This window comes from Peromyscus leucopus, chromosome 5 (genome assembly GCF_004664715.2).
Source record: "Peromyscus leucopus breed LL Stock chromosome 5, UCI_PerLeu_2.1, whole genome shotgun sequence".
NCBI lineage: Eukaryota > Metazoa > Chordata > Mammalia > Rodentia > Cricetidae > Peromyscus > Peromyscus leucopus.
In genome coordinates this window covers 48,649,600-48,675,475 of record NC_051067.1, presented here as the reverse complement: position 1 = coordinate 48,675,475, position 25,876 = coordinate 48,649,600, and the positions used below count along the sequence as shown (strand labels likewise).

Sequence of the window (25,876 nt, the reverse complement as noted above, 5' to 3'; positions counted from 1 at the left end):
AGCTCTGGGTCAAGAAAATGGCACATGCAGCAACTTTCAACAAGAAGGTTTCTGGTGACAGCCATTCGGGGTCTTGCTTTTCTTTTGGAGTGGACTGACAGTTGACTCAGGGCTGTGCATGTCTCCATTGCTCATCTTTTCTGTTTGTGAGGAAACAGCCCACGCCTGACTGACAGCTCACAGGGAGGATAGCAGTGCTAGCCATGACTGTTGTATAGTTCTCTGTCTAGTACTGTCACAGTGAGGCTGGAAATGAGAGTTCAGGTCGAATTAAAGCAGTTTGCCTTCCTCCTTCTACAGCATGGAAGAACTAGTCCACAGAGGATTCCTTCTAATTTAATACAAAATTTTAATGCAGAACTATGACAAACAAAAAGGCCTCTTTGCATTTTAGAGATAAAACTTGGAAATATACAATGAAACATCTCACAACTTAAATTCCAGCAGCTTTTTTTTTAAAGATCAGAATCTAAGAATTAAAACTGATTCTATTCAAAATCAGTCCTGATAGCTCTGTGTAAAATAGAAATGAAAATAAGCTTTCATATGAATGGGCTTTTGTTTCCCTGAGTGCCTTTCAGCCTCCAACAGTTCAGTCATGTGTTCTTTATGAAGAGGCATCGCTGAGGGGTTCTGGAGCCTCTTGACCTCCCTACAGATTGCCCAGTTCCACCCACCGCCTCCGTAGCTTGAGTTTTCCAAGAGTCAGCATAATAAATTTACATGAAAAGAATGAAGGACTAGCATTTGCTGCATTGGTACTTCCCAGAAAGTAAGAAATGGTAAGGGTCTTATTTCCCATGTATGAATACATGTGTCTGGGCGAATTGGCCGTGAATACTCCTAAACCCTGGTGGAATTTTATCCTGTGGTTAAATAATAAAATGATCTGATTAACTTTTAGCCCTTCCCTCCCCACACCAAACCTTTGAAATCTGTAACAAGGTCAGGACGTAAAGACAGATTTTACCTAGAGCTTTTCCCAGCTCCAGTCAAACAGTAGATGTTGCAGGAGTGCTGCAGCTGACCTTGCTGATGCAAGCTGACTTAGAGCAGCTTCTGACCTCACTGCTGCTGTAGACGGACACGTCTTCAGACCCAAAGGGCAAGGGCTGGTTCATACACCAACTCACCTTGTTCAGTTACCCTCCTGTGTAGGCTTTGCTTTGATAGTGCCTGTTCTATACATTCACTGAGTCTCATCTTGATGTTGTTACCCAAGGTTTTACAAACTGCATTTATCCATTCTCTACCACAGTTTGCCTCAGGCACACACACACAGACTTGAGTGCCAGTAAGCAGAAATCTGCTTGGAGCAGAATACTTGTTCAAATTCAGGTTTTGTTGCCTCAGTTTTTCTGCCATGTTCAGCATCATATTTATTATTTTATAAAGCTTAAAGCAATAAGAGCTAAGTAAGTGTTACACAGTCTTATTATGAGATACGATAAGATGTTGATTATGAAAAGGATCACTGGGGAAGCAGTGTTTCCCATCCATTAGCGCCCCCTAATGGGGTTAATGCAATGTCAGCAGGAAGGCCCTACAGTGGGAGATCATGGGCACATGAGTGCCAGAAAACAGGGACCACACGGGTTCTGGGCACTGCCATGTCTATGCCCAGCTAAGAGAATATACACAGGAAATATGCCTTCCATCCCTATTAACTAGTATATTAGAGTAGGCACTTAAATATGTGTTGAGTGTGGTTTTACAGGAAGGGGCCCTGTGTGTAGAGCCTCACTGGCTAAGGGAAGCTGGGATTGCCCCAGATTTGTTCCTCTGAACGTAGAGGTAGCCACACTGCATGGCCAGGCCTGAGAACACCAGGCAGAACTTGATGTTGTATGAGCTCAATTTAACAACATAAACAATGTGGTGAAAGCGAGATGCATTTGACATGGCCAGGATCACATAAGCCATTTTGTATTTCAGTAGATTTGGCAGTCATGGTAGCTACCAGCTCCTTACATCCAACAAACGGATATCACCATCAACTGCTAGTGTGTCAATACTGCTTAGGTCTTTAAATCTGTGTTTGTACTCCAGGCTGTGCACACCATTTACCGCAACTTTGAATTCTCGGACATCACAGTAAATTATCATCTGAAAAGAAAGGAGAAATTTTATGTTTCTTCTATATTAATAGAGGGTCAAAAGGAAAACCATGCTGGGCGTTGGTGGCGCACGCCTTTAATCCCAGCACTCGGGAGGCAGAGCCAGGTGGATCTCTGTGAGTTCGAGGCCAGCCTGGGCTACCAAGTGAGCTCCAGGAAAGGCGCAAAGCTACACAGAGAAACCCTGTCTCGAAAAACCAAAAAAAAAAAAAAAGGAAAACCATTTGGCTTGCTTTGAGCTTGGAGATGTTTCCCCAGCCTTCTACTCCCCTTCTGAGTGATTTCAAAGGCGACCCAAATCCCCAATGCACCATGTGGCATCTGCATCAACCCACCATGTCTCACCAGGTCCTTCCCATTCTGCTCCTGGTTCATAGAAGGCTGGGAACTGTCTCTCCTCGTGATATTTGGGAATTAAGAGAAAGCTGCTGATCACTGCCCCCCTCCCCTTCTCTGCAAAGCTGAGCCTTGGAACCTGACTATCCTGCTTCGATGCTAGGGTCTTGGCCATGTCAACTGATGAGGTTCCAACAGCTTGGGACACTTGGTAAGGAGAGCAGTTACTCAGTAATCCTAACTCTGTCCTCGCTCAGAACGTAGTGAGTGGCCTTTCTACCTGTTTCCAGAAAGCTTTTCAGGGCTGACTTCCCAGGCTCTGTGCAGGAACTAGCAGCCTGGCAGATGCGTCACTGCTGTCCACCCTTCAGAGCACTTTCCTACCGTCTGAAGCCAGCATCCTGTAACACTGCCTAAACACCTAACCCCACACTTTGCTGCCACACACTTAAGGCCAGTAGGCCACGGACTGTACCAAGTGGCCACTCACTGAAAATGCCAGTGTGCTCCTTGCCACGGTGAAGACTTCAGAAGACAGCGCAGCCTGATTTTGGACCCACCCCATTCCCAGAGATCAGACTAGAGCATCAAATTTGAATCTGCAAACAACCTCGTTAAGGTTCTGTTTTTTAGACGGTAGGATGGAAAAGCTACCACAGGAAGTCAGAACGAGGAGGAAGTGAGCATGTAATGTAATTGACTGAAACCAAAGTAGTGCTACACAGGGAACTGGGATTATCTATTGAGATAGCTCCCCAAGAATGGGGGAAATCCCAAGTTCAACTAGCTGGAAGGGATCTTGGGTGATGTATGGCTAACAAATCTCAAATCATAATATATAGTCTCCTGTTGTGTGGCTCAACAGGAAAAAGCGGAGAGGCAGGGCAAGAAGCCAGATGCAACCCTAGCAAGTTCCCTCTGCTGTATCAAATAAATGCAACAAGTGAAAACACTGCAGCGAAACAAAACAGGAAGGCTGGTGACCTGCAGAGTGCATCTGCCTAGAGAGGAAGTGAAACAGCACAGAGATACCACCCCCCACGTGACCTCAGAACAGCTGGGAAAATACAGTTCTCGGGCTCTAATTCTGGCTGCCCTGGACTTCCGCCTTCAGAGTAGAGGTGGCCACACTGTGACTAGGCCTAACGGCATCCAGTATAGTAAAGCTGATGCTTTGTGAGCTCCACTTGATGCCGTGACAGGGAGGTGTCGTGACAGCCAGAGTCACATAAGCTGTTTTGTATGTGAAGAGCATTCCAATGCAATACAGTGTTGGATGCGATTTTAAGACAAGGTGGTAGCTCAGTGAGTCGGTGTGCGTGCCTGTGAGGCCCAGCATGACTGTTTTTAAAAAAGAGTACTTCTAATGACTTGTTCAAAGTGCCCTAAACATGGCCTTCCAGGTCTTGCTCAGCCTTCGGAATTCACAACCAACACCCACACCTTCAAGGAACCTGCCACATCTAGTCCACATCTGCCCTCCAAGCACTAGGTTACTTCCTTATCCTGGAACTTGGAAATATGTGAATGTTGAGTTACCATATTCTGGTCAGCTTGGCCTCATGCTTTAACAACCAGTTGAGTGAGTCCCTGAGAACTCCAATAGTTTAAGCATCTGAGTTTAAAATGGAAAGCATAACCTAAACTAATGATCTCGAGAGGCCATGAGAGGCGGTCACCTAAGCTAGTGAGAAAGTTTAGCCAGCCACCTAGCATCTACATCCCAAGGAGATTGCACTCTCCAATCAGAAAGCATCCCAGAAGGAGGCTGGAGAGATGGCTCAGTGGTTAAGAGCATTAACTGGTCTTCCAGAGGATCTGGGTTCAATTCCCAGCACCCAAATGGCAGCTCACAACTGTCTATAACTCCAGTTCCAGGGGACCTGACACCCTCACACAGACCTACATGTAGGCAAAACACCAATGCACATATAATATAAATAAATAATAAAGAAATAAATATTTTTTTAAAGAAAGAACACCAGAAAACATAATGCATACCAGGGACTAGAAATTAACTACCTACCAACAGGACCAGCTCCTAGAAAGAAATACTTCCACCTGAAACTATGGAGGCCGTGGACGGTGCAAACACACAATTCGAGGGTTCCCATGTATTACTTACAAGAATGTATGTGGGGCCAGGGAGGTGATTCAGTAGATAAAGTGCTTTGCACAGGACCTGAGGTAAGTAAAACTCTGGGTGTGGTGGCATGTACCTCTATTCCCAGTGCTGGGATGCAGAGATAGGTAGAGCCTAAGGCTTTTGGCTAACCTAGCCAATTGGTGAGCACCAGGCTCAGTAAGAGATGTGTATCAAAAAATGGGGAGAGAGCTACAGAAAGACACCTAACATCAACCTAACAGCAACTACACGTGCGCGCGCACGCGCATACACACACACACACACACACACACACACACGCACGCACGCACGCACGCACGCACGCACGCACACGCATATGCACTCATGCCAAAAAAGAGAGTACCCGTAGTTCCAGTCTTGAGACAAAATTCCTGCCAGAATTCCTTGGGTTACACAGATATTGTCAATATGACAAATGTCAAGTAGTCTGGTATGTCAAGTATACTGGCCCTGCTGTTTACACCAATGGCCTGTGTTCAATTTACAACCTCCACAGTCAGTGAACAACAGCACACAATCCCTACATAGGAAGTTGGGTTTGATTTAAATAAAAGTCATTTTACTGTGTTCTCAGGATTCTTTTTTCCCCCGTCCCATTTCAAAATAAAACAAAACAAAAAGCATAATCTTACCTCAAAGTACATTCCAAGACTAAATGGGAAGCTGGTAATATTTCTCTCCTCTTCTCCCCAGGCATCCTGAAGAAAGGAGTTTCTTACAAATGCTTTCATGTTCAGGCGTGGGTTCAAGTGTAGAGCGATATCCCTTGATTTTCCTGCCATTAGGTCAACGTTAAAACTGTAAGAGAAAGAAAAAAAAACCCTTAGACTTGAACTACTGTTCTAACTACAAATCACACACATGCACATGGAACATGGGGGGAGGGACTTCCAACTCCAAATTTGCATGCTACTGACTCATTTGCAACATGAGACGAGAAAGTGCTGAGGCTGTGGTTTGGCTGAGCAACAGCTGGATGTTCAGAACAAGTAAACCCCATGAGTACTTCAGGCTGCAGGACTCGGGGACCCTCAATGCAAGCATTCTCCAGTCAGTTCCACATGTTCCCTTTTGAAAACACCCTCCTATCTAGGAAATAGATCTCCTTTCAAAAGCATTCAAGAATATAGACATCTTGAAAAAAGGGTTTGTGTGTGTGTGTGTGTGTGTGTGTGTGTGTGTGAGAGAGAGAGAGAGATATACATGGGGGTGGGTGTGCACACAGAAGCCAGAGGTTGACATTAGGTATCTTCCAATACTGCTTTCTAACTCACTCATTTTTAAAGATTCATTTTATTATTTTTAATTATGTATACATGCATAGCTATGTGCATGTAAGTGCAGTTGCCTGTGGAGGCCAGAAGAGGGCACCAGATCCCCTGGAGCAGGAGTCAGTCAAGATTGTGAGCTGCTTAACATTGGCGCTGGAAATTGACCCCCACAAAAGCAGCACACATTTTTAATCACAGCCTTCTCTCTAGCCCTTCTATGCTGTGGATATCACTCTATGTAAATAAAACACTGATGGCCAGTGACCAGGCAGGAAGTATAGGCGGGACAAAGAGAGAGGAGAATTGGGGAAACAGGAAGGAGGAGGAGAGAGACTGCAGCGACCGCCAGGAGAAGAGCATGTAGAGACGCCGGTAAGCCACCAGCCACGTGGCAAGGTATAGATTTATAAAAATGGGTTAATATAAGATAAAAGAACAGTTAGCAGGAAGCCTGCCACGGCCATACAGTTTATAAGTGATATAAGCATCTGAGTGATTATTTTATAAGTGGATTGTGGGACTGCGGGGCTTGGGGAACCTGGAGAGAAGCCCTCCAGCAACAAATGGCGCCCAACGGCTCGAGTTTCCACCTTAAACCTGAGAATATTTAATAACCAATTCTAAACAGAGCCAAAACCAGGTTCCTGCTTCTTGTCTCATACGGGCAGCTAGATGCGGCAAAACGCAGGTTTGAACACTGGCGGGTTCCTGGCGGGTGCGTTTGACCGGCAGTATGGCGGAAATGAGGCATCTACCAGCGGCAAATTAAGCTGTGTGGTAGATTTAGTCTTTACTAGTATTTTTTTTTTTAAAAAAAAAAGAGGTTTCTGGGCTACACGCTGCTTTGATAAAAGCTTAGACCCACTATTTCTGAGACTTGATGACTCCCAGAGCTGGCGGAAAACGTACCACTGCCATGTTGGGAAGCTGAAGTGGGCGGAGCCAGCAGCCACAGCGCCATTTCAGGCTTACAATGGTGCAGTTTAAAGCAATAGGCTCAAGGCTCAAGGTAATATAAAACATAAGCCACATAAAGATGGCTACCACACAGAGAATCTGGATTATGTTCTCTTTGATATTCATAATTAAAGAAAAACATTTGATTACAAAAGCTGTTGAGTTATGCCAAAATGTATATTTTAAAGGTACCTTGACTTCAAAATTTGGATATAAGGATATGTTACTTTGGAAAAGAGGTTCTGCTTTTGTTTCCACAGAAAGCCAGAGGCTGTGGACTTGTTCCAGATTAAGATACATCAGGTTTCACCAGCCAAGACCCCCTGAAAGGACTCCGATGACACCATGGCCCAGATGATCCAACATCCAGATCGGTTTCAAGGCAACTGGTTCACACAATACAGCCTCATGGACTACCCCATAGGTCTAAAATTTTCTTTGCGTCCTCATAAGATACAGCGCCCCCCTCCAGCAGGAAGTAGTAAGAGATGCTATGCCCAAATCCCCAAATATACCAAGCTGGCTTTAGAGGTGGAATTGGCTCACTCCCCTCTAAACCCAGACATATTGCTTTAAAAAAAAAAATGGTTAAGGATTCTTGTGTCCCAAATCAGAAGAGCCCTCTGGTGTGGGACAGAGAAAAACCAATATTTTTATTTAAAACAGGTTGATTATAAATGTGATCTCTTTCTAAAAAAGAAAAGGGGATATGATATATAGGAGGATTTGGAGATGATAAGATAAAAGGGTAGATTAATGAACCTACTTTTAAAGAACAACTTGTTTAAAATGTTTTACATTGGTATAGATTTTAGTTTATGTTTAAAATGTTTTACATTGGTATAAATTTTAGTTCATTGATACAAACTTGAAGTTAATTTTGTTATACTGTATATATATATATATATATTTCTATTCTTGTTTGAGGTATTATGTTTATATAACTCATTTAAAATTGTAATGGATAATTAAAAAATAGATTAATAATTAGTCATCTATGATAATCATATCTGTAGCCATGTTAGTTAAGTTTTCTAGGTATACATAGATATATTTCAGATAGATAGGTAATCTTCAAACACTTCATAGACCTGGAGAATATGGCATTTAAATAACTTAGAATTCTGTTGACGTGAGACACAATTGCTCCTGGCTGCACCAATTTGATCCCGAGAGAACGTTGGGCTTCTAAGACATTTCCATTTGGAAGTTTGTCTTTTTGGCACAAAATGGCCTACTGGACAAAGAACTGCCCTTGCCTTGATGGCTGACAGTACAAATGCAATGCTGTCCTTTCTGGACAAGCGGGACACAAGGAAAGCGACCACTGTACTCTGCCAAGACAGGGTAAGATGGTCTCTTAAAATTCCTGCTTCTAAAAATGGTCTGTCAGATACTCTAGGCCTGTAGCCAATTTGAATGCACCAACAATGCTGAGAAACATTAGGTGACTGTCCAGGCTGCCAGCTGTCTTGGTCTACTCTTGCAAGATTCCCGAAAGTTGCTTACATCCATCTACCATTTCTCAGGTACCATTATGTTCCTTCTCAGGTCTTTGATGTGGTTGAAGACTAGATAGTCGTAATTTCCTCAGTTATGATAAAAGATAAGTTAGCTATAAAACCTTAAACTCACAAATATAAGATAGATAGGACATCTTCTTTAATATTGTAACTATAATTCTTGCTCGGTAATTGTTTTGTTATATGTAATTTTACCATGTTAAAGTTAAAACCTTCCTTTTTAAAAAAAGAAGAAAGGGAAGTGCTGTGGATATCACTCTATGTAAATAAAACACTGATGGCCAGTGACCAGGCAGGAAGTATAGGCGGGACAAAGAGAGAGGAGAATTGGGGAAACAGGAAGGAGGAGGAGAGAGACTGCAGCGACCGCCAGGAGAAGAGCATGTAGAGACGCCGGTAAGCCACCAGCCACGTGGCAAGGTATAGATTTATAAAAATGGGTTAATATAAGATAAAAGAACAGTTAGCAAGAAGCCTGCCACGGCCATACAGTTTATAAGTGATATAAGCGTCTGAGTGATTATTTTATAAGTGGATTGTGGGACTGCGGGGCTTGGGGAACCTGGAGAGAAGCCCTCCAGCAACACTTCTACCTTAATTTTTTTGAGACAGAGTCTCCCCTGGGATCCTCCTGTCTGCCTCCCAGTACTGGGGTTATAGGTACATGCCACTACACTCAGCTTTTTCACAGGGGTGATAGTAATCCAAACTTTACCTACTGAACCATCTCCCTAGCCCCACCCCTGAAGTCGTTTTTCTTTCTTTTTTTTTTTTTTTTGAGACAGTCTCACTGTGTATTCTGGTTGGCCTCACAGAGATTCACCTGCCTCTGCCTCCCACATGCTGGGATTAGACTTGCACTACCCTGCCCAACCCAGGAAAGATTCTGTATCACAGAATGGGAACCTCATCTGGGTTTGACCTGGTATGACTGGCAGAGATGAAGGTATTGTAAAGAGGGACTTGTATCTCTCATCTAATAGACTGCTAAAACAATGGACCCCAAGAAATGGGCATTTCCCAGGAATCTCAGGCTAGGAGAAGGAAATCGCACCAATCAGAGTAGGAGCTGGTTGCCTGGGAAAATATTGCAACTGTAAGACCGTGTGAAGCCCAAACAATAATGGGCCAGTGATGCTGGGACCACACCCTGACTGAGACTGCTGAGAGGTACAGATCCTTGGCCCTCTATTTAAACTTGAATCTTGCCACAGGACCCTGCACGTGAGGGGTCTCTGGATCTCTTTGTCTCTTCCCCATGTGGCTATGCTGAATAAATCCTTTTTCTGTTTTCTGCTATTCGTCTGGCTGTTTCATTGGCTCCTTGAGGGTGGATAGCTGAACTTGACTTCTTAGGGTATGGACTGTGACCCCAAGTTTGGTACACTGAGGCTATCCTAGGCAAGAGGAGCCTGGATAAAACTTTCACCTACCTGGGCAAAAGAGGGCCCAGGCAGAACCTGTCCTTAGTCCAGACTCTGCCAGCGGCTCTTTGGGGGGGACCTTGCACTGCCGTGTTTCCTCCTTTCAGGAGAGCCCACCAGCTCCACCAACACACCCCGAGTCCACGGCACCGTGAAGCGGCAGTACTGACCCTTTAGCAATTGTGTTCACTTCTCCCTTAATGACAACCGTCCGTCCGGGGCCCATGGAGGCGTTCAACCTTGCTTCAAACGGCAGGCTCTGAAAGGGGCAGAGTCAGAGTGAGGCGGCTTCAGACAGGGAAATTCCCAATATGCAGGCAGGTTCAGAGTCTGTGAACCCCAGGAAGGGACAGACCTTTGCTTTTATCTCAGCTGGGTGCCAGGTCCTGGCTCACAGGACACACTTAGTGATTGCTTTACACTACAAAACAGCATTGACCTGACACCTTTTGCATGAGACATGGCTGCAGAGCATGGGGCCTGAGGTCATTCTGTCTAATGGGACCAGCCACCCACAGAGCGGTTCAGACACATGCCAGACGACATGTCTGTCCAGGAAAAGTACAATGCTGGGGGCTGCCTTGGGCTTCTGCTGGGAGGGCAGGTTACATGTAGCCGTTAACTAGAACTTAATTTCTATACAGAGTTAAACCGTTGGCTCGTCAAACCGTAGACAAACAGCTGGGAGGTAGGGTTTTAGTGTGAGTGACAGCGGAGTCTATGCTCTTGGTGGTCAGTTCTGGGTGTGATTTTAGAAATGTCTCCTCTCTTACCAGGTTACAGGAAACAGTTCTACAATAAAGTGTGGAAAGAATACAGCTGCCTTCAAGGTTCAGCTGGTCATGGTCTGGGTTGTTTATAAAATGTCCCACATGGAATAACCAAGCAAAAGTACTCACCAACTGTGCCTTGCCAGACGTATGTACCTGGTGGAAGAGAAAGAAGAGTGAGAACAACCGGGTGGGCAGGCTGACAGGTTTGCAATAAGCAGCATGCTGTGGCTTCGTGTATCAGTGCCTCGTCTGCCTGGGTGTGACACAGGCGCCGTGCTTCGGGACAGGCGCCGTGGAGCTTATGAGGAGCAACGTGGCCTGGAGTGGAGACTTTATCATCCATAAATTACTAGTTGTTCAAAGGTTTACATGTGAACTTCAATCATATCTTCCCTACCCTCCCCAAGAACCCTCCAAATACTGACATGTTGTTCCACCTGTAAGCTTGATGTGCAGAGGGGTAAGGCCTTGCTCTTTTAACCACACTAAAGTATCCATTTTAAAACTGCTCTGTTGCCACAAAGGGGCAGAGCGTTCATCTGCAGCGCACCTGGTGTTCAGTATTTGCAAATGCTTTGTTCCAATACCCCTTAGGAAGTCAGGGTGACAAAGTGCTGTTTACATGACCCACGGAGGGGTGGCCATTTGAACAGACAGATTACACAGCAACCAAAAACACAGCGCCCAAGACCATAAAACAGTATGCCCCTTGGCTCTCAAATGGCTGCTCCTGTCCTGGCCTCCCATTAAAAGCCCTAATTTGGGAAGCTGGGGAGACAGCTCGGTTGGTAAGGAGCTTGCTATGCACCCATGTAAAAGCCAGGCATGGGACCTGCACATTTGTAACCCCAGTGCTGGAGAGGCAGAGAAAGGAGGATCCCCAGGCCAAGCTGACCAGTCAGTCTAGCCGATAGCTGAGTCCCAGGCTCAGTGAGAGACCCTGTCTCACAAAAATAAGGTGTAAGAGTAGGGGAGATGGTCCAGAGGCTAAGGCAATTGCAGGGCAAGCATGAGGACTAGAGTTCAAATCCTCAGGACCCATGTAAATGCTGGGCCAGCACGGAGGCCCCATGTAAATGCTGGGCCAGCACGGAGGCCTGCCTGTAATGCTAGCACACAACAGCATCTCTAAACAGCTGAGTTGGCAAGCTCTGGGTTCAACCAAGAGACTCTGCTTCAAAAGGCTGAGAGCCATCAAGGAAGACATCCAATAGCTATTTCTGACTTTCATACACACGTGCCAACACACATGTGAACATGTATACACATGCACATACTATACACATATACATGAAAAAATAATAATAAAAAATATGTAGAGCAATTGATAAAGACTTCCAGAGTTGACCTGTGGCCTCCACATATATGCACACCCACATATACACCTGCACACACATGAGCAAATACAGAAAATTCCATAATTAAAAAAAAAATAAAGCCTTCCTTCCACTGATGGTAACTAAGAACATTTTTAAACTGGTTTATAAAGAGAATATTTACATTTTCTCTACTTATCTGCGTCAGTCCCAGGGTAGATGTTTCCATACTCTGTAAACCCTGCAGAAAGACATGGATTAACTTTAACGTCCATCAGGATCTTTTAAAAATATTGCACATAATAAAAAAAAATCAGTGATACTGAGCATGGAAAATTATTGAGAATTATGATAAAAATGCAACAGAACACTGGGGTCCACCACAAACTGGCAAGTTTGTGAGAACAAGATGTTTTAATAATGTTAATGAGATCATGAGCACATGAGCAGCTGTGTCCAGCTGCTGAGAGTACGGCCTGTTCACATCCTGGGAACAAGCTACCAATGTCCAAGAAACTTGCATTCCAGTACAGAGAGAACTGCCTTACAGAAGCATTTGTTCACTCCCATGGACAGGAAATACACACTAACCAGATAAAAAGGTATTCACTTTGCAGGCTCACTCTAGATTTGAGGTCCCACAAACAACAAAAGCCTGGTTAGTGAGCAGGACCCAACTAGTCTGAAAGGTTTACACTTCTTTTATCTAAATGGAAGATGTAAATTAAAGAAAATTCCTACTATTTGGTCCGACTGACTGTAAAAAACACCGTCCCCAAAGGCCCCCAGGTATGGGTGGAAGGTCACTTACCGAGCTGAAGCTGAACCCAATGGAGTGAATGTTCACTTTGCCATAGACGCCTAGGGTGTCTATCTTCTCTGGGCCAATCCTGTGGGCATACAGCAGAGTGTGCTTCCCATTCACAGCCACCTGGGCAGACACAGACGGCAGTGCCCTTAGAGCATGGTAATTAACTCCTTATCCAAATAGAAATGTCTCCTTACAGGGTGGGAGTGGCGCTGTGGTACAACGCACTTGTCCCAGGTTCCATCTCCAACACCACAAAAATGAGTGAGTGAATGAATGAATGAGAGAAAGGAAGTAAGAAAGGAAGGAAGGAAGGAAGGAAGGAAGGAAGGAAGGAAGGAAGGAAGGAAGGACGGACTTCTTAGGTTTTCCCACAGATCTCTGCTTACATTGTGACAAAAGCAGCCACCACACTAGCAGAAATCCCGAACTGTTTGAGTCTTCTCTGATTAGGTGCCCGGGTCATCTCTCAGGGCCCCAAAGGTCACACATGAGGTCTGAAAGCCTAGGAGGCAGGTTAGCTCTGCCTCATTGCCCCCGCCCCAACCCTCTCTAAGGGCCACGCTCTGACAGAGCCCACCTATACGGGAGGCACAATTATGTGCTGACTTCACAAAGTGAAAGTTCACAGCAGGGGGTGACGGTGACGGTGCACACCTTCGATCCCAGCGCTGGGGAGGCACAGGCAAGTGGGTCTCTGAGTTCCAGGACAGCCAGGGCTACAGAGAAACCCTGTCTCAAAAAACCAAAACAAAAAAACCACAAAAAACAAAAAACCAACAACAGCAAAACAAACAAACAAAAAAACCAAAAAGAAAAAAAATGCCGGGCATGGTGGCGCACACCTTTAATCCCAGCATTTGGGAGGCAGAGGCAGGCAGATCTCTGAGTTCGAGGACAGCCAGAGCTGTTACACAGGGAAACCCTGTCTTGAAACCCCTCACCTCCCCAAAAAAGCACACAGTGAGCTTGCTGACTTATCTGAGATTTCTTATCTCTAAGTTGTAAAAACCGTACTCAATGGGCTAGAGTTGTATGGGATGATAAAGTGCCATCTGTGAGTTCTCTGCACAGTGCCTCCAAATGCCAGGTGGTGTGTCAGAATTCAGGAGGAGACATAAGCAGCCCACAGTAGGGTCCACAGTAGGGCCTCTCGAGAAACTTAAAAAATCCCCACATACAATAAGCCCAGGGCAACATGGCCGGTACAGCTAAGCTGACCAAGACTGAAGGGGAGACCAGTAAATTGAGGAGTGCAGGGGCTTCCAGAGAGCAAGGTCCCATGGGACCTAGACCAAGATGTGCACCCACTCCTGGAGCCGGAGGATCTCTGGTTTACAAGCCCTCTATGGGTTTGAGGGCTGGTACTCAAAGGAACCCCTGCAGCCGACTATAGCCCAGGAAGTCAGCGGCTGTGTTCACAAAACACCCCCCCCCCCCCCCCCCCCCCCCCCCCCCCCCCCCCCCCCCCCCCCGGTATCTGGCTGTGAGACTAGGCCTGCCCCTTTGGAGTGCACCCTGGCCACCAAAAGTCTGCTCATGCAGACTTTTCCACACGTTAGGTGGCGGTGTGTGTGTGTGTGGGATTATCATCCACTCCCCTAACAGTGACATGATGCTGTGTCGATGCGGAACTTAGCCCTCCTAAAAGAAATAAGACCTAGGAAGGAGTATCTGTTCTGGGCCTGTGTTTCCGTCTGGACGGAGAATGACGAATCTGATGCCTCCGGTAGCCTGAGATGCCCCTAAGCCCGCTCACACCCTCCCTTTTCCTCTCAGCACCTACCTGGAATTTGTTCTTGAGCACCATGATGACGATCTCAAAGGACTTTTCTTTTTTGAAGGGCATGTCATAGGTGATCTCCTCCCAGCCCCATTTCTCGTTCGTCATCGTGTTACAAACGATGCAGTTGGACCTTTTGAAGCGAGGGTTGAAGTGGAAGGCCACGTCGGCCCTCGGCTTCAGACTGTTGCCATGCTGTAGGTCCACCTGGAACCTGAGCAAGGGCAGAGCGGAACCACGTGAGCCCGTGAAAGGGAGCCATGGGAAAAGTGTAGCACACCCCCCCACACCTGCACCCCTTCCTTCATCCACAGCACCTACAGGGCAGCCTGCCCATCTTCCTCTCCGCTCTCCTCAGTGACAGAAGCCCACAGTCTGAGCTGGGTTGACAGTGAGCTGCATCTGATTTTCATCCACTCCAGCTCCGCGCCCCCACCCCCTGCTCCACGCCCCCACCCCCTGCTCCACGCCCCCACCCCTGCTCCACTCCCCCACCCCCTGCTCCACGCCCCCACCCCCTGCTCCACGCCCCCATCCCCTGCTCCGCGCCCCCACCCCCTGCTCCACATACACCTCCAGCCTTTCCAAGCATGAAAGTGAGGGTGCATTTTCAGCCGAGGATTCTGATTGTGAGGCCTGCCCCCAGGGGTACACAAGTCACAAGTTGATGGGTAGGACCGGCTGCAAAGCTCAGAGGTCTCTGTGGGATACTTTCCACACATCTAAATCAATGTCAGCCACTCAGAACTGAACTCAACTCTGACTGGCATGACCTGTGATGGTTGCTCTTCCTGGTCAGCTTGACTGCATTTTGGATCACCTAGGAGACACACCTCGTGGTGTGTCTGTGAGAGCATTTTCCAGAGAGGTGTGACTGAGGAGGGAAGACCCATCCTGAAATGTGGACAGCACCACCCACAGACTAGCGTCCCTGACTGAATACAAAAGAAAAACGGAGACAGTGAGCTGAGCCCCAGCCGTCTGTCTCTCTCACCTTCCTGACTAGGGATACAATGTGACCAGCTGCCTCGAGATCCTGCCACCATAGCAGAGTTGCTCTTATTCTCCACCAGGGTGGACTGTACCCTCAAATCACGAGCTTGAAATAAAGTTTTTTTCCTCTTGTTGCTTTTCCCAGTAACAAGAAAAGGAACCAACACATCCCGAGTTTATACCCAAAGCAGACACTCAGCAAAGCCACCAACACTGTCTTGAGAGAGACTGTGACAGTGTTGAGACTCTACCGAGACGTCCTGCTATCCAACAACCCCCTCTTCTATAAATGCATCAGCTTATATTGAAACCAGACTTAAAGCAATGATATAAAAAAGTCCAGTAACCAATTGAGCATGGTGGTGCAGGCCTTTAATCCCAGTACACGGGAGGCAGAGGCAGGCACATCTCTGTGAGTTTCAGGATAGCCTGGTCTTCAGGACAGCCAGGCCTATGTAGAGACCCTGTCTCAAAACAAAACAAAAGACTCCAGTAACCTTCACCCCATTACTCATCCCCCTCACCCCTCGGCAGAGCTACTAGTGACGCAGCAGCCCTCATAACATCAAAGTGGCCTCTCCACAGTCTCCGGGAGACTTCCACAGAACACGAGGATCTTACCTGTCCACATCATTAGGAATATGTCCACGGATTACAATCAAAGAGCCAGGCTTCAACTGCTCAGAAATGGTGCCAACATAGGGGATTGTCTAAGGGAAAGAAATGTTACAAATGTATTTTCATAAACAGGTTCAGCTGCAAGGCAATTATAAGCAAACTCGGTGACTATGGGAGGCTACTAACAGATGACGACCTTGAACTTCTAGCTCTCCTGCCTCTCTGCCTCCCAAGTACTGACTACCAGCAGTCACCAGGCCCAGCTCTGGAGTACTCCTGTGTGGGAGGCAGACGGTGCCTATGTGACCAGCACCAGATAAAAGCCTCGAGTCTTCAGTCTCCCCGGCAGACAACTCCACGTGGGTGTTACGCAATGGAGGATCTGAGAGGCCCGGGAGCATGTGCCGACTCTGCCCCTGAGCCTCTTTGTCTGGAAGAGTTGCTCCCTGACCTTTGGCTGCAACAACTCAACAGCTACGATCATAAACCTGTGCTGGTGACTCGGGACAGTGGGGTGTATTGTAGCCTTAGGGACCTGGGTTCCGAAGGAGCCATTCCTCAGCTCCAGCTGGGGTTAATGTTGATGAGTGGTTGATGAATGAGGTGTAGAAGTCTACTAACTTTCTGGCCAGCTGGAAATCAAGAAAGAGTGCCCTCAGCTCTTTACAAGTCAGGTGTGGTGGCTCAGCTTGCAGTCTCAGCACTTGGAAGCTGAGGCGAAAGGACGGATGTGGATGTATGTTGCAGACAGCTGGGGCTACAAAGGAAGACGCCTGCTCTCATCTCACAAAACAAAAGCAAGAGTGCCCAGAACAGCAACTGCAAACTCTCTGGGGGATGATGACGTGCCCACAGAGTCCCCGTGACAGAGTCCCCGTGACAGAGTCCCCGTGACAGAGTCCCCGTGACAGAGTCCCCGTGACAGAGTCCCCGTGATGGCGTTTCTGGTCTACAGTGAAGACAACATCTTCCAAAGGACTCACTCAGTCTGAATGGAGAAGAGTGAGTCCCACTTTTATTTCTTCAAATTCTTTCAGTGAAACTAATGAAAGACATACACCACGTAGGAAAAAAGACACCACCAGTTACAAAGTTTACTTTGTCTTTTCCAAGAAGTGTTTTAACACAGACAGAGCTTGCATCAGTCTGGACGAAGAACACTAAGGCCTTCATGAGGTCAAAACGAAAAGGTAACAGTTCCTGTCTTCATCACACCAAGTACAGAAAAAAAAATCACATGCACATACACTCACAAACACATACACTCACCACATACACATACACACATGCACTCTCCCATACACATGCACACACATGCTCACACAAGCACACACATATGCACACACTAACACACACACATAAGCCTGATTGTATGTCTTTCCAGTCCACAACCTTGGGGTGTTTTTAACTACAACATACATAAAGTCACTTTAAATGTCTTCACTGGTGTCCAATTTTGTAAACCTTCCCTTTTAAACCTTTTGCCACATAAATCTATTTCTCCCCAAAACTCAGTTTGCTTGACATGGTGTCAAACCTTTCTTTCACTATGACACTATGAAGGTTAGGGAGAAAAATTAAAGCTATCATGTCCTCAACACAAACACACGACCGATTTAGACCTCACTTCAGTGACTTTTGCCATTTCCCCTACCCAAGAGTCTCCTCAAGGGTCACCAAAAGCCGGTGGCCCTATGTCAGGCCTCTATTCACATGCAGTGGTAAGAGGAAATCAGGCATATCTAGAGAGTCTCACAAGCACAGAAAAGCAGAGCAGGCTCTTCACGGGCTTCTAGAAGGGCCAGGATGTCAAGTGTATTTCCCAGGAATTAGTCAGGGACTCTTGGCATCGGCCTGAACTGGACAACAAGCTTTGCGTGGGCCTCTCACCACTGGCTCTTGATGTTTCTACACTACCAAGCAGTGTTGGGAAAAGACAGGGGAAGCCTGAGACATTAACTTCTTGTGGGCAGTTCTCATTTCAAAAAGACTACAAAAAACCAGGTGTGGTAGAACACACCAGTCTATACTCCCAGTACTGGGGCTGAGACAGGAGGATTTCAAGTTTGAGGTCAAGCTGAACAGCAATGCTTTATCTCAGAACAAAAACAAAAACACCTAACAAATGAATGAACAGTGAAGGGGTGGCGATGTGGCTTAGTGGTATGATACACCCAAATCATGAAGCCATAGGTTCGATCCTCTGTAAGACAGACAGACAGAGATAGATATGGGAGAGAAGGAAGGAGCAAGCAAGCCAGTAAGCTAGCTCAGCAGTTAAAGGTGCCCGCTGCCAAATTTGATCACCTGAGTTCAGCTTTGGAACCCCAATAGTAGGACAGAAGAACTTCCCTTTGTGTGTGTGTTGTGGCATCAAGGTATATGCATGCACACATAACACATACACAATAAACAAAAATCTAAAAAAGAAGCAGGAGGGGAGAACTATGTAGAATAAGAAATTCATTTTCCTTTAAAAGTCATGCTTTTAAGATCTGAGACATACCACCCCCCAAGACCCTTAAATTCTCTGCCCCATGGTTCTCATCACATGGAGCTGTCATTGTTCCTCCCCCGACCTGAGAACAAGAACCCCATCGACTTTTCAGCCTGTACCCTCCACAGTGTCAGTCTCCCAGGGAAATGGCTATTATGCTAACTGAATTGTGTTCATGTCTGGTCCCCAACGGATAATTATAACTTGAGTGCATTTTCAGTCAATCTTACTATAGGCAAAAAAAAAAAAAATGATTTGCTAAAAATCTGTTACCGGGTTATAGATGATATTTTGCAGGTTGTTTAAGGACAACATGGTTCTTTTCCAATTTATAATTGATATTGTTGATTGGAGTCTCTCTTCTTTATACAAGGCTTTACCGATGTTTCATTTAAAGAATACTCAAATTGAAAACTTGTCCTGTGTAAAAGCAAAATGGAAAGGTAAGCACACATAGTTTTTCTTTAAACTTTAATATGCAAATTATATTATTTTAATGATAGCTACCAGGTAATAGAATGTTAGTATAACCAAAGACATACTCTACATTCTTTTTTTTTCTTACATTCTTTTTTTTTTTTCTTTTGGTTTTTCGAGACAGGGTTTCTTTGTCTAGCCCTAGCGTCCTGGAACTCTCTCTGTAGACCAGGCTGGCCTCAGACTCACTGAGACCCACCTGCCTGTGCCTCTCAAGTGCTGGGATTAAAATCATGCACCACCACCGCCCAGCTCCTACATTCTTAGCAATGTATTTATAATGAAATAATTTTAAATTATCAGTGTAGTGTAACACAAATCTTAAAAGGTCTTATAATAAAAAAAAAAAAACTCAGAGCCAGATATTGGGCTGAAAGCTGAAAGATCAGAGAAGCAGAACAGCCAGCCATTAGCTTACCTCTGCAAAAATCCTCAGCCTCAAGAGAGCAAGTTCCTGTTTCCTCACACCTTATATACCTTTCTGTGTCCTGCCATATTACTTTCTGGGATTAAAGGCATGTGTTACCACTGCCTGGTTCTGTTTCTCTCGTGTAGCCCAGTGTGGCCTTGAATTCACAAGAGATCCAGATGGATCTCTGCCTCCCGAGTGATAGGATAAAAGGTGTGTGCCACCACTGCCTGACCTCAATGTCTAATCTAGTGGGTGGCTCAGTCCTCTGATCCCCAGGTAAGCTTTACTGGGGTACATAATATATCACCGCAGTGTAGGAAGTATCTTAAAAATACCTAAGCAGAAAATTCCATGGAGTTTCTTGTTAAAAATACTAAAACTGTAAGTGTGGTGGAACATACCTGCAATCCCAACCACTTGGGAGGCTGAAGTAGGAAGGCTACAAACCGGATGCTCACCTAGGCAGTTTGGCAAGACCCCTGTGTGGCGGGTGGAGTAAGAATGGCCCCCATAGGCTCATATATTTAGCACTATTTGAAAGGAGTAGGAGGAGTAGCCTTATCTGAGGAAGTATGTTGGGTTTGGGGTGAGGGTGGGAGGTAGCTCTGAGGTATCAGAAGTCTAAGCCAGGCCCAGTGTCTCTCCCTTCCTGCTGCCTGTGGATCCAGATGTAGAATTTTCAGCTACCTCTCCAGCACCAAGTCTGCCTGCATGCTGCATGCTCCCAGTCACGATGACAATGGACTTAAACCTCTGAAGCTATAAGCAGGCTCCAGTTAGATGTTTTCCTTTATGAGTGTTGCCATGGTCATGGTGTCTCTTCACAGCAATAGAATAGTGACTAAGACATCCTGTCTCAAAATAATTTTATAAGGGCTAAGGTATAACTGAGTAGAGAGCTAGGAGATCAGTGATCATTTACATTGTGCTTAGTGTGACTGAAGCCTTGGGTTCAATCCTCAGCACCAAAAAAAAAAAAAAAAAAGTGAGAAAAGGGTTCGAGGGTGTGGTTCAGTGATAGAGCTTGTCTAACATGCTCAAGGTCCTGGGTTCAGTTCTTAACACAAAAGCAAAACTTAAACCCTAAACCAAAACAATGGCAAATACCATCCAAACAGTCCTATGAAACTATGAGAATATTCATTTAACTTTTCCTGTTTGTTGAGCAAGTAGGAATCACATTGTAGGACTGCCCTGTAGTTTTTTTTTTACTTTACTCTTTACTCTTTTGGGGGACCCACCACCCAGCTCCCAAATAAAACACACAGATAAAACAGAGGCTTATTATTTCTTATGAATGCCCGACATTACCTTGGCTTGTTTCTTGCCAGCTTTTCTTAAATTATCCCGTCTACCTCTTGGCTCTGGGCTTTTACCTTTCTTTATTTCTGTATATCTTTTCTTTCCTTCTTATTCCATGTCTGGCTGTGTGATTGTGTGGTTGTGTGGTTGTGTGGCTGTGTGGCTGTGTGGCTGTGTGGCTGGCCCCTTCTTTTCTAGATTCTTGATCTGCACTTGCTTCCCAATTCCTCTTTTTCTCCTTCTATTTATTCTCTGTCTGCCAACCCCACCTATCCTTTCTCCTGCCTTGCTATTGGCCAATCAGCTCCTTATTAAACCAATTATGTGTTTTAGGACAGGCAGAGTTACACAGATTCACAGAGTTAAACAAATGCGACATAAAAGAATGCAACACATCTTTGCATCATTAAACAAATGTTCCACAGTACAAACAAATGTAACACACCTTAAAGTAATATTCTACAACACTGTCCTGGGGATTTAAACAAATTTAAATAATGGAAACCAGCTCAGTATGTGTTCGCTAGTATTACTAGAAAAGATTGCTCTTCAGCCAGCCAAATTAAATAAATTGGAGGTGGGATGGGGAGGTCTAGCCACTCCTCTGAATAATAGATACAATGTTCCGAATCAGCACGGTTTTTATTTTTTAGAGATAAAATTGCCTGCTCCACTATGCCTGTGATACATTTTACTACTTCTAGGACTTGATGACTCAAACCTGAACCAAGCCAGAAAATGAAACTAGCGTTTCCTGCAGTGTACTTCCTACAATTCTATCAGGCTGTACAACAACAGGCACTCGCCAAATCTGTTAGTTTTTACTGGGGAAAAGAAAATTGAATCTTTCTAACCTAGACCCTATCTAGTATTTGCCATTAACTATCGCTTTATTTAAAACCTCTGAACCTTTAGTTCTGCTCCGTGCAATTCAGGAAGCACGAACCAGAGGAAAAAGGAGACAAGAATTGCCATCACCACATCCATAATTGATACTTTGCCCACAGAGAGATCCAGATGGCCTAGGCTGGCATTAGATAACTAGTTCTCAAAGTCTCCAGGCAAGTCTCAACATTCCAGCCGCAAGAAGTCATAGCTTAGGTTTTAGGATGATCCCCAAACCCAGAGAACTTCTGTTTTCCCCACGTTCAACACTGGGGTCGAATGACTCAGCATCCTGAAGTGCATGTCTGGGATCACAGAGTGTGGCAGGGCTGTCAGTCAACTGTCCTGGGGCCGGTCTTGGGGATCAAGGTGACACTCGCCCCCTACCCCCACCCCCACCCCGGGGATGGAGACCACAGTCGGGGAGCTGCCAGTCGAAGAAGCCTCATTCAGGGCGGGCGGCGCTGTCCCGACACTTCGATAGGAGGACAAACCTCAACCCACGACTACCTCCCGCAGCCCAGTGCCCGGTGCCCGGAGCCCAGTGCGCGCGTCATGATGGGGGCGGCGGGACGGCGTGTCCACACTCGAACACCCTTCGGATTCCTATCCGGGGACAGTGACAACTCAATGCCCCTGAGCCCTGACAACCCAATGCCCCTGAGCCTGGCGTCGCCGGGACTCACCCAAGTCCGGTGCTAGTAGGTGCTGCACTCTGACGTGTGCCCTGCAGGACACCTTCCGGGTTCCCCCGCGCGACTGCAGGCTGAGGGCGGGGTTAGTCCGCCGCCGTTTCCGCGCGCACGACAGCGGGGGCGGGGCGTCGGAGTGCTGCCAGCCAGGGCTATGGGTTCTTCCCGTCACCCCTGCAGACCACTGACTGGCTGCGGGAGTGGGGCTTCTGAGTTCGTTCAGGGTTGGGGTGTGGCTTACCCATAGTGCTAGAAGCCCCCAAGTTGATTTCCAACCAGCTCTACACAAACTGGTCGGGGTGCATACCTGTAATCCTAGCCCTTGCCAGGATCATACATTCAAGGTCGTCCTGGAGAACTTAAGGAGTTCTGGGTCACTCGGGGACAGACACTGTATCTCAAGGGTGATAAAAATGCATTTAAAGAGTAATTGTGGGCGGATGTGGTTGGGGCCAGGGCCCTACCGATTATACCTCCTAGCAGCCTTGGGTCAGAGCGGAGCAATGCCGTGCGCCAATCAGATTTAGCAGCCGCTATAGATGCAGAGGAAATCGGTTCAGTGTTGCTGCAGCAGGAAACCCCCATCCTGTGAGCAGTAGCCTGGTGGTGCCAACACTAGGATTCACCAGTTATTCTGTGTTGGGTTTTGCTAAGTGGGACGCTTCCTTGGGGAACAGTTTAGACAGTGGGGTGCCTGATTCTGAGCAGAGTAGGTGGTCAATAAACACTCAACTGCACAGTCAGGGGCCTGCACTGCTGACAGTTTGGCCTGTTTCGTACAAACAGAAATACAAATAAAAATGTAGGTGTACTTCGAGCGGCTGCCTAGTTTGGATGTGCTAAAAAGCTCAAAGTTATGTTCTCTTCTTGACTTTTGCCCGTGTTTGTTTTTGAAAGACATGTTTGACATGGCCTATTTTTTCCCTCTGGTTGTGTGTTTTGTTTTGAACTTGAATTCATGACAAGCCTCTTAGCAGCAACCTCATGTTCTGATTCCTTATTACTTTTTCCTCTTTCTTCCTCTTGTCGGTTTTCTAAATTTGATTCATTCAAAATTCTACTTGAGTAGTTGGATTTAACCCTTGATGTGCACTGCCTTAGTGTTGTAGTTATTGTTAGGTGGAGTGGGCTTCTAACTATACTTTCAGAGTTTTAAGTTGAGAAAGGAAATTTGCCGAACACTTTCCCAATACCTTGTGTAAATCCTCTAAAGAAATAGTCCCTAAAAATTGGACTGAATGCTACATTAGGGTACTCGAGGAGCAATTGAGTATCCAGCTTTGTTTGAGTCTACCACTTCTTTACAAGGCTAAAATAAGTTAAGATAAATTCATCTCAGTGCTGCATGTATTCCAAGTTGTGGAAATAGCTACTGTGAAGTCCTGGGGCTCTTGAGCGCCACTGCATGATCTGAAAACAAAATCATCGGTGGTGTGCTGAGGCTGGCGGGTGGCAGGAAGGTGAGATGAGGTCATGGGAATGAGGTCCCCTAGCAGAGCAGATAGGAGAAAACAGTCTTGACCAGAGCCCCGAGGAGAAAAATCCAGGAAGAGAGAAAGAGCAGCTTTGGAGACCTGCTGGAAATGGTACCAAAAGAGAGCAGCCAGGTGTGCCACATTCTCTGAGGGGTCAAATGACAAACAGGATCAGTGGGCTTCAGACCCCAGCAGAGGTCACTGGGGACTGACTTTGAAGTAGTGGAGAAGTGAGAGGTTAGGAAATGGTGGAAATAGTAGCCTTAAACACTAAAAAAACATTTTGCTGGGAAGAACAGGGAAACAGGACCATGGCAAGGGAACAGGAGGTAAAGAATGGTTTGGGGGCCTGGAGGGACGCCTCAAAGTTTAGAATGTGCATGGTGCTTGCAGAAGACCTGAATCCAGGTCCTAGTACCTACAACTGCAGTTCACAGTCTCTTGCAACTCTAGGTCCAGAGGATGGTACCCTCTCCTGGCCTCTGCACCCTCCTCCACTCATGTACGTGCACACGCACATGCACGCGCGCACACACACGCGCACACACACACACACACACACACACACACACACTCACAATAATACACACAATTAAATCTTTTAAAAAAGATTTTCATTTTTGAATGGTGGGCATTTTTGAGATGCTGTGGTCTTATGCAGCCCAGGCTACCTTTGAACTCTCATTTCTCCTGCTCCATTCTCCCAAGTACTAAGGTTATGTGTGCCTTCTGCTTTGTTTTTTTTATTTTAAGAGACAATATAACAGTGGTGGCCTTTAGACTTTGTAACCAGGAGTCACAATGAGAGCTATTTCCACTGTGATTTCAAATGTTACACGAAGAAACAATTTCTCACAAAACTTACTGTAGGATTGATAAATCCATTTTAAAAATGCTGTTTGTGTACACACATGGTGCACAGACATATGTGTTAGCAAACATATAAAATAAAAATCTTTCTAAAGTTAAAAATGTAGCCAGGCAGTAGCGGCACACACCTTTAATCCTAGCACTCAAGAGGCAGAGGCAGACAGATATCTAAGTTTGAGGCCAGCCTGGTCTACAGAGTGAGTTCCAGGACATCCAGGGCTACACAGAGAAACCCTGTCCCAAACAAACAAAACCCCAAAAGGTTAAAAATGCCATTTATAATCCACTAAAATGTTGGCACGACCCACTAGTGACTAGTGAGTTGTAACCAGAAGTCCAAGAACACTTAGTGAAGATTAAAGTCTGCTCACACCAGCTTTGAGAGCCAACCTGTGCTTTGCCAGGACACCACTCTTTACTAAGAAAATAAGCAAGTACTCCCTCTTTGGACTTTTCTCTCTTGAGAGCCAGATGTGAAACCTTTACCGTCATGTGACTCCAGATGCCTGCAGAGTCCAGAGGTTAACCTTGGGTGTCAGTTCCTCCAGAGCCAGCCACCTTCGTTTTTTGAGACAGCGTGTCTCACTGGGACCAGGAGCTTTTAGATTTGGACTGGCTGTCCTGGCTGTTCTGCAATCCCCAGAGATTCTCCTGTCTTTGCCAGTGCTGGGATTACGAGGGCACACCACCACACCTGGCTTTTTATATGGATATTGAGATCCAACACAGGTCCTTACATGTGACAAGCACTTTACTGACGCCTGTCTCCCTGGCCCAGAATCCTTTCGTTTTGACCTAATGTCTCCACCCACGCTTGAGAAGTGTCCCCCAGGAGCACTGAGCCTCTCTTCCCTCCAGCCAGGCCTCTGTTCAGATCCACAAAGCTTACCTCCTATGTTCTACGGGTTTCATGTCCCACGCCTTAGGATTTCAGCTGAGAGAAGCAAGCTTCTAGATCTGGTTACATCACAAAATAATAGAATCTTAATGATGGGAGAGATCTTATGAGGAGTGTAAATTGAAGGATGACATATTGTCCTATTCCTTAAAATAGTTTCCCCTGACTATCTTCAAGTCTACGACATGCTAGTACTAGAAAGTATTGAAGTATTTGATATGAGAAAATGTATCTGAAATTGTGTAAATTTAAAGACTGAACAAGATACTATAAAAGAATATAAAGATTTCTATGTTCTATATA

The 25,876-nt window shown here is 45.9% G+C and overlaps 1 protein-coding gene across 2 annotated transcripts; it reads right to left on the bottom strand.

Moving 5' to 3' along the window:
• Positions 1 to 329: 329 nt before the first annotated feature.
• Positions 330 to 25,643, bottom strand: Lgals8 (galectin 8). 2 transcript variants are annotated; one of them, XM_037205937.1, is made up of 10 exons: positions 25,565 to 25,643; positions 18,836 to 18,982; positions 16,069 to 16,157; positions 14,458 to 14,668; positions 12,675 to 12,794; positions 12,048 to 12,104; positions 10,674 to 10,700; positions 9,945 to 10,033; positions 5,232 to 5,397; positions 330 to 2,106 (listed from the first exon to the last, which is right to left on the bottom strand). In XM_037205937.1, exons 2-10 carry the CDS (start codon positions 18,875 to 18,877, stop codon positions 1,957 to 1,959), a joined length of 951 nt encoding a protein of 316 aa, XP_037061832.1. In that variant the 5' UTR covers positions 18,878 to 18,982; positions 25,565 to 25,643; the 3' UTR covers positions 330 to 1,956. The 2 variants fall into 2 exon arrangements, with proteins under 2 accessions (XP_037061832.1, XP_028715549.1); XM_028859716.2 differs by lacking the exon at positions 25,565 to 25,643 and adding an exon at positions 22,325 to 22,428.
• Between the last annotated feature and the right edge of the window lie 233 nt (positions 25,644 to 25,876).